This window comes from Ovis canadensis, chromosome 2 (assembly GCF_042477335.2).
Source record: "Ovis canadensis isolate MfBH-ARS-UI-01 breed Bighorn chromosome 2, ARS-UI_OviCan_v2, whole genome shotgun sequence".
Taxonomy (NCBI): domain Eukaryota; kingdom Metazoa; phylum Chordata; class Mammalia; order Artiodactyla; family Bovidae; genus Ovis; species Ovis canadensis.
Window position 1 is genome coordinate 138,078,632 of NC_091246.1, and position 13,334 is coordinate 138,091,965.

At 39.4% G+C, this 13,334-nt stretch overlaps 1 protein-coding gene and 1 long non-coding RNA gene across 2 annotated transcripts in view; one reads left to right on the forward strand and one right to left on the reverse strand.

Annotated features, from left to right (window-relative positions):
• The window catches only part of AGPS (alkylglycerone phosphate synthase), a 134,992-nt gene extending 133,906 nt beyond the window's left edge, over positions 1–1,086 (reverse strand). Inside the window, exon 1 of the mRNA XM_069577108.1 lies at positions 637–1,086. Within this exon, the coding sequence (XP_069433209.1) occupies positions 637–974 (338 nt within the window). The 5' untranslated portion in view covers positions 975–1,086. The remainder of the gene's footprint in view (positions 1–636) is intronic.
• Positions 995–12,181, forward strand: LOC138433835 (uncharacterized). Its single transcript, XR_011254482.1, has 4 exons — positions 995–1,457; positions 1,694–2,083; positions 9,365–9,446; positions 10,625–12,181. It is a non-coding gene; the product is annotated as an uncharacterized lncRNA (long non-coding RNA).
• The last annotated feature ends 1,153 nt before the right edge of the window (positions 12,182–13,334 follow it).

Genomic DNA, 13,334 nt, shown 5'->3' on the forward strand with positions numbered 1-13,334 from the left:
GTCTTAAGATATCTTACAAACAACCTCACCCATAAACAAGGATCTTTCAGCTTTTGGTTACACCAGAGCTCAGTAGCTACCACCTACACCCTAAGTCACTAGCAGTGTCTTCTATTTATTGCTTCTTCCCATCCCTGGATTTCCTCCTCCCTCAAAGATCATGCCCCTAAGCAGGCAGAAATCCACCCCAGAAACCAGCAGCAGCACCTTCTTCCAGGAACCGCCAACTCACACCCAAGCTAGAGCGAATTTGAAGAGATATCATTTGGTACAAACTTAAATTTCCTTGGAGGATCATAATTAAGCCCCTTCTATGTATTCGAAGACGCTGGCTTCCTAAGTATTAATTCAAGACAGACAATGAATTTCTGGCATTATGAATCCAAGAAAAAAGGTCCCCTGAAAGCCTTCCCCAGTAAGAGTTCTTCAGGTTTATTACTCTCAAATAGTGACCCAAACCCATTTCATCCTGCTTGTCATCTACGCTCTCTTAAAAGAGATGGTCCGCACTTTCAGGGACCGGAATGCCTTCCCCCCTCCCGTGTCACCTCCCTTCCCACCTCCCCCGTGCCCTCCCGCAGCACAGGCCCGGCCTGGTCCCTCACCAGAGGCTGGCTCAACAGAGACATCACTCACCGCTTCTTGGGGATGGTGCCCGACTCCTGCGCGGCGGGAGTGGCAGTGGGCGCCGCCGTGGCGGTCGCCGCGGTTCTCCGCGCTTTGCAATCATTGGTACTCAGAGCTTCCTGAGGCCGGCCCAGCAGATGGCCTGAAAGAACCCGCAGCCTCCGCCCGGCGCGGTCTCGCTCCGGATCCCGGTCCCGGTCCGCTGCGGACCCGGAGCCCGCGCCCGCGCCCGCGGCCGTCCCGCCCGCCGCAGCCGCCGCCTCCGCCATGGCTTCCGCCTTGTGCCGCCGCCCGGGGCCGCTGGGCTCGGGTGAAAGGTTACTCAGAGCGGCGCCCGGCGCGACCATTCGCTGCGGCGCATCCCGGCAGCCACCGCGGCGACTGGGCGGCTGGTGCCATGCGCCTGGATCTACTTATTCTCAGCTCCCGCCCACCGCGGCCGCTCGCCTCCACGGTCACGCCCCAGGCCGCTGACACCTGTCAAGCAGGTGAGTTCGAGCCATCCCGGGATTGGCCCGGCCTGAATCATGCTAGATAACTGGAGCCAAACCGCAAACTCTCCCCGAGGTGACCTAGTGCGCTGGGTGGTCTTCTCGGGTGAGGCCTGAGCCTCCAGAGTAGCTCTCAGGACCAGACGCCTCGGACCATCTGGGGACCTGACGAGCGAACCAAGGCCATCATTTCCTGGGCCCACCTCTGCTCTCCTTCGCTGCGGGGGTCACTAAAAGTAACTCAGAACTGATTGGTTGCCTATAACCATCAAAGCAAATTCCTATCATTTTCTCATCACCTACTTCGAGCCTGGCACTGTGCGCAATGCTAGATCTCAGGTAAGTAAGCTTTGAAAAAACTGAAATGAGAAAACAGACTCGGAGACACTTAAGTTGCCCAAAGGCGTGCACCTAGTAAACACTAATGCTGAGTTGCAACCTAGGTTCTCTTTCTGTGGTTACTGGGTGTTGCGCCCTTCTTTTTCTTCATTTTCCTAATAGTGCCAAAGTTTTCTGGTGCTAGAGATAAAACTGTTATTGTTTGGTCGCTAAACTCCTGTCCAACTCTTTTGCAGCTCCGTGGACTGTAGCCCTCCAGGCTCCGCTGTCCATGGGATTTCCCAGGCGAAAATGCGTAGTGAATTGCCATTTCCTTCTCCAGAGGATCTTCCTGACACAGGGATCAACCCTGCATCTCCTGCATTTGCAGGCGGATTCCTTACCACTGAGTCACCTGGGAAACCCAAAGCTGAAATTACCCAACAACTGTTCTCAAGACGTCTCAGTCATCTACAAAGTGGCTTCATTTCTGGAGAGTGGCACTTCGTGAAATTGGAGTTGTGTCAGTAGGACTGTGCTCCACAACCGTTTTCAGCCGGTTAACCAGATAGACTTTTATAAGCCACCTTGCAGACCTCAACCATCAGAAATTAAGAGTTCCTTTTCGCATAAGGTGCAATTTAAAAGTAAGTCTTGGGAATGGTAAGAGAAGGCGTTACCATAAGCTTTCTGAGTCCAATGAGTTCACCTCCTTTCTGAATACCCACCTTCTTGCTAACACAGTCTTCTGCAAAAGAGTTAAGATATTCCAGAAGTTATTTGACCAATACGAAAGAACCATTTAATTATTTGGAGAAAATTCAGGTAAACAGTGAAGAGGACTTGATGTGTATGCCTGATCACCAAATTTTAAAGAGAGAGTTCAGCATTAAACATCCAGTCTAGCTACAGAATCACTGAGTCCCACTCCTGTTTAGCTGCTGCTTCTAACCACTGTCTCTTTGAGATAGACTAGGGGCAGCAGGAGTAAATTGCTGTGAATGATCTAAGGAAAAAGACTCCTTATATTTGAGAATTCAGCAACTCTAGTCTTTGAGCTTCTCACACCCTTCTAGATGTTTCTAGAACAGTATTGAAACACCAAGTAGCATGTTTGCTTGCAGTCACGAAAAAGTCTTAGTGAAAGTGAAGTCACTCAGTTGTGTCCGACTCTTTGTGACCCTGTGGACAGTAGCTCGCCAGGCTCCTCCATCCATGGGATTTTCCAGGCAAGAGTACTGGAGTGGGTTGCCATATCCTTCTCCAAAAGTCTTAGATTTCTTGCCAGAATGCTGTATAAGCAACAACTCCCTCAGAATCTTTTTGGAATAGCACAGGTCTATTAATTTTTGCTTGAGTCCCAGAGAGCTCAATCTAATACTAATTGTCATGCCTTAAATGTAAATGTAGTTAACTGACTACCACAGTCTTTTCCATGTGGAAGTTGAACATGCTTCTTGCCAACTCTCAGGAGACAACATTTATAAATTTTGCCAATATCAACAATAAAAAACCTTACCTCCTGGTGATGGAAAATTTATATAAACCAAAATTATAGTTTTGGTGTAAACTATTATAGCATTAGAAAAACTGATTATATATATTTCAAATATGTGCACAGTAATGAAACACATGTAGGCAGTAAAAACACTTGGTGAGAGCCTATAACATAACTAATTCATGTGCTATGAGATACAAAAGCGTTTAAGCCTATGCTTCATCTACATGGTAAAATTAGCTAGTTAGGAATTGGGATATATGTGGGGAAGAAACTGTGATACTATTAAGTGAAATAAGTGTGATGTAGGTTACATCGGTGAAGGATTTCCTAACCCCTCTCCTTACAAGAGCAAAGCTCAAGCAGAGTGCCTTGTTACTTATTTCATCCTTCCTAAGAGAAACAGATATTTCACATGAGGCATGGTCCATTGAGTTTGAGCAAACTCAGAGATAGTGGACAGGGAAGCATGGCATGTTGCAGTCCACGGGGTCACAAAGAGTCAGAAACGACTGAGTGACTGAACAACAATGGTCCATTGAGATTCCCTCCAAAGGCAAAACCTCAGTGATAATCACATTCAGCAGGGCCATCTCCACAAACTTATTCCTTTTGAGTCCTGGAACATGTGGCCATTAATAACCTAGATCCCCATGGAGTGTGTCCTTTATTTGCGTTTACAACATCTCTTCTAATATGAAGCACAAAAAGGTGAAATTAACTCCTGAAACATGCACCAAATTTCTTTATTACACTGACTTTCATTGCTTATCTTCAGAGTTGATTAGTGATACTCGAGTGAAGGAATTCTTGAATTGTATACATTTTTATTAGGAAATGAGAAAAAGTAAACCAAAGTATAATTTATCATAGATCAAAAACCCATGTAACTTCCATCTAGATTGAAAAATAGAGGGTTGCCAGCACCCCAGAAGTCCCTCTTATGCCCTCTCCCAATCAGTTCACACTCTCTACCTGTCAAAGGTAACCACTGTCCTGAGTTTTATGATACACATTTCCTTGGTTTTTTATGTTTGTCAATAAAGCATGCATATGTTTCCTGTTTTTTTCCATTTATATGAATAGTATGATATAGTATGTTCTTTTGTGTCTGCTTTCATTCACTCAACATTATGAGATTCATTCATATTGTTGCATGTAGTTGCAATACATTCATTTTCCTTGCTGTATAGTATCCCATTGAATGTGTATACCAGGGTTTTTTCTACAATTAATGGGGTTGTTTCCAGTTTGTTTTTTGTTGTGGATATGGCTGCTATAAATATTCTTGCATGTCTCTAGGTGGACATATAGATGAATTTCTGTAACATACCCATCTAAGAGTGGAATTTCTAGGTCATCAAATATGCATACGTTTAATAGATAATGAAATACTAGACTTTTCCAAAGGGATTGTACAAAATCTATTCCAGCTTCATAGGATACTTGCCATATTTATTCATTTAAAACTAAATAGACTGACAATAACATGTCAGAACTCTCATATGGGAACTCTCCTAAGCTGCTAGAATAGATTTTATACAATTCCTTTGGCTTCCCTGGTGGCACAGTAGTGAAGAATCTGCCTGTAATGCAGAAGACCCAGGTTTGATCCTGGGTTGGGAATATCCCCTGGAGAAGGGAATGGCTACCTACTCCAGTATTCTTGCCTGGAAAATCCCATGGACAGAGGAGTCTGGCAGGGCTGCAGTCCATGGTGTCACAGAGAGCAGGACACGAATGAGCAATGAACCCTTTCACTTTTCATAATACTTTTGGAAAAGCCTGGCATTTTATTATCTATTAAATATATGCATACTTGAGGACTTAGAAATTCCACTCTTAGATGAGTACGTTATAGAAATTCATCTACATGTCCACCTAGAGACATTTTATAGCAATCTTACCCAAAACAGTCCCAAACTGGAAACAACTCTACTAATTGTAGAATAAACTCTGGTATACAATTATATACTGTTGGGCTTCCCCAGTGACTCGGTGGTAAAGAATCTACCTGCAGCATGGAAGATACAGGTTCAATCCCTGGGTCAGGAAGATCCCCTGGAGAAGGAAATGGCAACCCACTCCAGTATTTTTGCCTGGGAAATCCCATGGACAGAGAAGTCTGGTAGGCTACAGTCCATGGAGTCATAAGAGTCAGACTTGACTTAGTGACTAAAGGACAACAATAAAGATCGATCTCCTGTATTACTTTCTAGAAGCCTTAGAGTTTTTCCATTCACATTTATAATAACAGGTTACCTGGAATTGATTTTTACTTATGGTATGGAGATCGGGTTTCTTTTTTTTTTCCCAGTATGAGTATTCAGTTGTTTCAGCACTACTTGTTGAAAATACCTTGTTCTACATTCCCACCTCTGTCATAAATCAACTGTTGACATAACATTAGTCTGTTTCTAGGCTCTGTATTATGTTCCATCGGTCTGTTTATCTACCTTATGCCAGTATCACACTGGCTTAGCTACTCTTTATTTTTTTCCATCTTCTACATAGAATCATATAATTTGTGAATAGTTACAGTTGATTTTTCCTTTCCATCCTTCTTTTTCTTGTTTTAGTCAACTGGCTAGAACCTCCAGTACAATGTTCAAGAGAAGTTGTGGTAGTGGCACGTTTATCTTGTTCCTGATTTCAAAGGGAAATCTTTCAACACTTCACCAGTGTTTCAACAGGGTTGCTGAGTTTTTGTTTCATTTTGTTTTTTAACAAACCTTTGAGCAGATTAAGGAATTCCCCTTCTAATCCTAACTCTCTTGCTGAGAGTTTTTATCATGATTGGAAATGAGTCTTATCAGATTTTTTTCTGTACCTGTTGAGATGATCATAGGATTTTTCTCTTTTGTTCTGTTCGTGTGGTAAATTACATGGATTGGTTTTCCACTCTTCAGCCAACCTTGCAATGCTGGCATGAACCCAACCTGATCATGACATACTGGCCTTTTTATACATCATTGAATATATTAAATTTTTGTTTAATATTTTGTGTTATGTTTACAAGTAAGGTTGGTCTGTTATTTTCCTTCTTTTAATAGAAACATGTCAGATTTTGCTGGTCTCATGAAACAAGCTAGTGAGTACTTCTTTGTTTTCTAGGCTCAAGAAGAGTTTGTGTAAGACTGATCATTATTTCTTCCTTAAATGTTTGCTACAATTCACCAAAGAAACAATCTGAACCTAGATTTTTCTTTATGGGAAGGTCTTTTTATTAAAAGACTAAATAGTTTAATGCTACTCAGATTTTCTGTATCTGCTTGCTTCGCTTTTTAACAGTTTTTTTAGCACATTGTCTGCTTCATTTACATTTTCAAATTTAATGACATAAAGTTTTTCATAGTATCTTCTATTATCACTTAATGTCTATAGAATCTTTGTTAATGTCCTACTTTTTTATTCCCAATACTGGTTATTTTGCTATCTCTCTATTTTTAAATCAACTTACCAGACATTTAGCAATTCTATTACTTTTTTAAAAGACCGAATTTTGACTTTGTTGATCCAATTATATGTATGTTTTTTAAATTAATTTCTGCTAATATTATTTCCTATCTTCCAGTTTTTTTCCTAATTTTTTTAAATGAATGCTTAGCTCATTGGTTTCTCAGCCTTTTGTTGTATTTCTATTCTGATATTTACATTTAGAGCTATAAATTTCTCTATAAGCAATTAACTTCAAGTTTTGATAACATTATTTTCATGACTATTCAGTTCCAAATAGTTTCCACGTGTATTTGAAAAGAATGACTTGTATTCTCTCTTGTTTAGGAGTACAGTGTTCCTCAGATACAAATTTGATCTAATGATTGTATTGTTCAAGTATTGTTTTATATTCAGGTATTCAAGCTCATGTATTGTTTTATATATTGTATTGTTTTATATCCCAACTGATATTTTGTTTACTTACTTTATCAGTTATTGAAGTATGTTAAGATCTCCCACTATCGTTACGGATTTATCTCTTTTTCTTTCTACTGCTAATCTTTGCTTTCAATACTTTGAACCTGTATATTAAATGTCAAAATTATTATATTTTCTTGATGATTTAAACCTTTTGTAATTATCAAATATCCCTCTTGCTTTCTAATAATGATTTTTGTCCTAAAGTTTACCTATGGCAGTTTGTATGTGAGTGTGGAGAGTAGGGGGGTGGCCTTATCCTATGACTTACAATCTTTTTGTATTCATATGTTTTAGATGTGTCTCTAGTAAATAGCGTTTAGTTGTTTTCTTTAGAAAGTTTTAGCACAAAATCTTGGATCATTTAACCTATTTAAATTTAATTCATTTACTGATATATATGGTGTAATGGCTAACAGCATTACCCTCATTCCCAGACAGACATAGGTTTGAATATTGGCTCCACCATTGATCAGAAAGATGTGTTGTCTCAAGCTTGTCATATTAATATCTTTGGGCTCAGCTCCTTGTCTATAAAGTTGGGATAGTAATAACAACTTCCCAGGGGTATTAAAAGATTAATGAGTGAGAATATAGTAAACTCCAACTGCTATTATGGAAGTGAGAGTGAGGTTGGTATAAGGATGACAGCCCTCCTACATAAGATAATGCACACTAGAGGGAAAAGAAATGAGGTTGAATGAGAACTGTGAAGCCAAATCTGAGGAGCATTGAAAACTTAGCAGAAGAGTGAACATTGATCTGGTGGAAGTTATTTTAAGTTCTTGAGCAGAGAATTAGCATGACAATCAGGGAAGACCAGTACTCTGGAATTCATTCTCAGACGAAGTCGCCTATCAGGTATACCTGCGAAGCTGTCCCTAGTTATAAAAAGAAGCTCTACCAGCAAATGATGAAGACAAAAAAAACTCCTACAAAAAAGTCTATAGGAGTTAGCAACGTTTTTGAATGACAGGAAAGCATTTACCTGTGCTTGGCTGTCTGTTCCAGTAAAGGGCACTGAGTTAGCCTGAGAATGAAGATGTTTAATGGGATAGTGGCTGCAGGCTATGTTCTGCCGCAATATCATTTTAGTATTTTCCATGTCACAGTCACCCCATATAGGGAAAGGAGGAGGAAATGCGTTAGTTAGCCAAATTATCCCGTTAGAGTTGAAAGTACTGTATGTTCTATAAACCTTATGTTCTTTATGTTCTATAGCTGCTCTGCTACTAACTTACTCTTCAGTCTAAAACTCTGTTTCTTGATTTCTTCTGTTTCTTTAGATAAGAATCAGTTCTGACCTGCCTACCTGTCAGATTTATTGCAAAATGATAAATATGCAAGGATTTTGAAAACCAAAGTCAAAAATTACTTTTAAAAAATTATTTTCTTTAGAACAGATTAAAATCAAGATTTGCTATTTATCAGTTAGTACTTTAAGCCAGTAAACATTTAAAGTTTTGCTTTTAGGTAAACGTAAGCTCTTTGGACTCTAAGACTTCTTTATAAATCTTAAAAATCGAGAGCCCCCCCAACAGAGAGCTTTTGTTTATGTTTATATCTACCTACATAACTACCTATACCATATAATAAATTAAAATTTTTAAATATTTAAAATAATTCTTTACAATTTATTTTTAAAATAATGATGATCAACCAATACATATTTATATAAGTAAAATATTTTACTAAAAATAACTATATTTGGGGGGAACATGAGAAAAATGGCTTTCCTTTACATTTTCTCAAACTGATGTTTTGCTTAATAGAAGACAGTTTAATTCTCATATCTGCTTCTGAAATCAGTCAGTTGAAATATCACATGCCATGCAACTACCGAAAACCTCCATGTTACACCTATGAGAGAATCAGAGTGAAAAAGATAAATAATGCCTTAGTCTGTTTTGAAAATAGTTTTGACCTTGATCACTCCCTGAAAGGGTTTGGAAGACCCAACAAAGATTCCCAGATTGCATTTAAGAATGGCTACTCTAAAGTATTTCTGTAGATACATACTAAAACATTTGCTGGGTAAGCTCTAAACAACTGAATGCTAAAAGTGGTTAACACTCTTGCCACAAAGTAGTATGAAATGCCCACTATTCATAAACCAAAGGTGTTAAAAATATTTAAAGAATAATTTCACATTTTGATACATTCTATATGAAATACGTAGTTTTAAATTTCATACAGTCACATTTGAAAGTGATTCCTGCACTTTAAAATCAGATTTCCAAATCCAATTCACATATGAATAGAAACTTAATTCTTATAAATGAGGTATCTAAATTTAGTGTGACTTTTGTGTTGTAACATGATAGCTTAAGCTGTCTTATAAAATCAGGCTCACTCCTATGTTAGTCTTACAATATTATTTATATTGGTGCATTTAAATCAGTGGTAAAGAGTTTAAAGGATGTTCCCAAGGGTCATTTTTTAATGCTGTGGAGATGATAGCTTGGCAAAACTCTTTATTCACTAATCCTAGCATTTGAACTTTTTGTATCTCCAGGTTTCTTAGCCCTCCTCATCAGTGCTTTCATGTGTGTGGCCAACAATGATGGAGCACCCAGGAACAAGTGATATTCTCAAAGGCAAGTCTTTTCCGTGCTAATTCATTCCCATCAGAATTGTTTTGTTTTGTTTTGTTTTCCCATAGTTCAAAAGTATTCTTTGGGGAGTAGGGAAAGGAGTGTCTTTGAATTCACTGAGACTCTTCCAGAGCACCAGAGACAGCCAGGTTTGAGGATATTGTAGCATAAATCTCCAAGGTCCTAGACTCAGCTCTGGCAAATCTGCTTTAGGACAGCAGACGCTTTTAGGAATTCCTACTCCATATTCAGGAAAATTTAATGAGGAAGTAATTTGCTGCTTAACCCTCCCAGGTGGCATAATCTCTACTCACCATTTCCCATTATTTTTTTTTTTTTTTTGAAAGAACTGACTTCTGAAAGGGGACACTACTGATTTGGGTTATAGGATTATAGTATGAGAAGCTCCTGTGAGTGTATTTGGAGTACACACACCTCTAACGGTCACTCTGTCATTATCCTTTTACATAGAATCAAATTTTCTCCTTAGTCCAGCTGAACCGTGGCACTGCTTCTCACTACCCCAACAATCACATATCGAAGCCTGAGGAAGTATATAAGCTACTTTGAACTAGGTGATTTGTGTTTGTTTTGTTTTGTTCATACCATGCGGGATATGATCTTAGTTCCCAGACCCAGGATCAAACCCATGATCCCCTGAAGTGTAGGTGCAGAATCTCACCCACTGAACCACCAAGAAAGTCCCTGAATTGGGTTTTTAAAATGATCTATTAACCACCAATGAGTTTCCTGGGTGGAGCAGTAGTAAAGAGTCCACCTGTCAAGCAGCAGAGGCAGGTTTGATCTCTGGGTTGGGAAGATCCCCTGGAGAAGGAAATGGCAACCCACTCCAGTATTCTTGCCTGGGAAATTACATGGACAGAGGAGCCTGTTAAGCCACAGTTCATGGGATCGCAAAGAGGCAGACACAACTTAGCAACTAAACAACAACATTAACCACCAAGGCAGTGTTTCTACTGTAGCCCTATAGCTACCATTTAAAGTAGCAATATCTGGTTTTGCAATCTACTTTTTAAATGTTAACTTATTAAATTACTTTTTCATGCAAGATATATGGTAGCTTTTTCATGTTCTTCTTACCCTTTTTCCTTATTTTTAACACCCCTCCTTCTTATTTTTTCTTTCTTTTAAACCTCTTTCTCTTCTGTTTTTTCTACAAGGGTCAGTATAATGCAGGACTAGAGAAAGGTGAAGAAATAAAGTCTTCAGGGTCATGAAATGAGCAATAAAATTGATCCATGAGCCAAGAGACAAAGTCACGGGAAGACAGCCAAGGCTAATGCCAGGAGGTCCGCATAGAGGAAGACAAAGCAGGAAACACATCCCAAAGTAGCGGCCTGTATAGAACAACCGACAGCCAGACGGCAAGGCAGGAATGCGAAGATGGTCTAAATGGAAGCCAACTAATTCTGTTAAAGGGGTCCTTTTCTAAAATATGCTCTTTAAAGACATTGTCTGACCCTCTTTAAAGACAGTCTTCAAAATAGATCCTTGATCCAGCTTACTTTAAACTTGTCTGGAAAATAGTTGTGTGTTTAAAGTGTCAGACAACTTTTCATTTCTGTTTCAAAGGCATTCAAATACCAGTACTAACAGCACATTCATTTCTTTTAAAAAAAAAAAAAAGCCAAACCTACTGGATCCAAAGTAATATTCTGATTTGGTTGTATGTGGTAGGAGGAGGACAGAGTTGAAATTCACATAACTGGAATTTTAATTATAGTCAGTTCTAACACTATTTTTGTGGTGAGCCATAACCAATTTTTAAACCCATCCATTTAATCACAATTCAGGTTAGAAGCAGACGTTGTCTATATAGAGTAGGGTCATAGGATGATTCTCCAGAGAGCAGGCAGGAGGCTCGTAGAGGGGTGAACGTCAAGACGCCTCCCCAGGGAAGCAGTGCACCAGCCAGAAAAACAGGACACTAGATGCAATAATAATCAAGAAGAGGTCTAGGCCCTACTGCAGCCAGGGTTCTTCAAAAGGGAGTGGAAGATATTTGAGTGAACGGGCCACTTCTCATGCTAGTTCTGAGTGTTTCTTATAAAGCACTAGGGGTCAGTAAAATTATCCTTTGTTGACTATGCACTGGCCTACCTTTTGTGCCTTAGCTACAAGTACATTGAAGTCAGGGTAAGTACCATCCCAAGTTCTAACTATAGTTTTCTGAAACTCCATCACTGAAGGAGTTTGTTTATTATAACTAAACTACACATCTTCCAGCTTCCCAGCAGATCATAAAATGTCAGAGAAAAAAATTGCATAAATGTAGAATTCAGCATATGAATATGTGAAATCCCCACAAAAATGTGTAAAAATTAAGTTTTATTAATACCTTATACCTTTGAATAAATAATATAGTGCAGGAAGATGACCAGTTATGCAACTTGCCTACAATAAAAACATATTTCTGCTAAATAACATTTTCTTTAAAACCAATCCGTGAGAACAACAGGTAAACTTCTGCTTCCCAGATTTGAAATAAGATTATTAAAACTACCTTGTCTTATGGGAGAAGACATATCAGTGGGAGAAGACAATGTCTTCAATTTGCATCCAAATAACCCAATGCAGATGATAAGCAAAGGAGACATTAGGTGTTTGGAGAATAGGTCAGACAAAATTGGTCATGTTAAAGCTGGGTGATGGCACATATATACTCCCTATTTCTGTATATGTTTCAAATTTTCCATAATTAAAACTTTATATTTAAATTTTTTTAATTTATCTCTTAAATTACGATTTCAAATATAGTCAATGCTGATTGCAAAAAATCTAGACAGGATAGTAGTGTGAAGGAAAAGGGGGAAAATATTTTAGCATGCATAACCTTTCCCAGTATTCAAATATCAAATAAGATGAGAATTGTTTAGTTGCTCAGTCAGGTCCAACTTTGTTGCGACCCCATGGACTGCAGCATGCCAGGCTTCCCTGTCCTTCACCATCTCCCGGAGCTTGCTCAAACTCATGTCCATTGAAATGCCATCCAACCATCTCATCCTCTGTCATTCACTTCTCCTCCTGCCATCAGTCTTTCCCAGCATCAGGGTCTTTTCTAATGAGTCAGCCCTTCACATCAGGTGTCCAAAGTATTGGAGCTTTAGCTTCAGCATCAGTCCTTCCAATGAATATTCAGGATTGATTTCCTTTAGAATTGACTGGTTTGATCTTCCAGTCCCAGGGACTCTCAAGAGTCTTCTCCAATACCACAGTTCAAAAGCATCAATTCTTTGGCTCTCAGCCTTCTTTATGGTCCAGCTCTCACATCCATTCGTGACTACTGGAAAAACCATGACTCTGACTATACAGACCTTTGTCAGCAATGTTATGTCTCTGCTTTTTAATATGCTTTCTAGGTTGGTCATAGCTTTTCTTCCAAGGAGCAAGTGTCTTTTAATTTCATGGCTGCAGTCACCATCTGCAGTGATTTTGGAGCCCAAGAGAATAAAGTCTGTCACTGTTTCCACTGTTTCCCCATCTATTTGTCATGAAGTGATGAGACCAGATGCCATCATCTTCATTTTTTGAAGGCTGAGTTTTAAGCCAGCCTTTCACTCTCCTTTTTCACTTTCATCGAGAGGCTCTTTAGTTCCTTTTCACATTCTGCCATAAGGATGGTGTCATCTGCATATCTGAGGTTATTGATGTTTCTCCAAGCAATCTTGATTCCAGCTTGTGCTTCATCCAGCCCAGCATTTCGCAAGGTTTATTCTGTATAAACTGAAGCTGTATTCTGTGTAAGACTGAAACAACTTCCCTTTCGCTTTTCACTTTCATGCACTGGAGAAGGAAATGGCAACCCACTCCAGCGTTCTTGCCTTGAGAATCCCAGGGACGGGGGAGCCTGGTGGGCTGCCGCCTATGGGG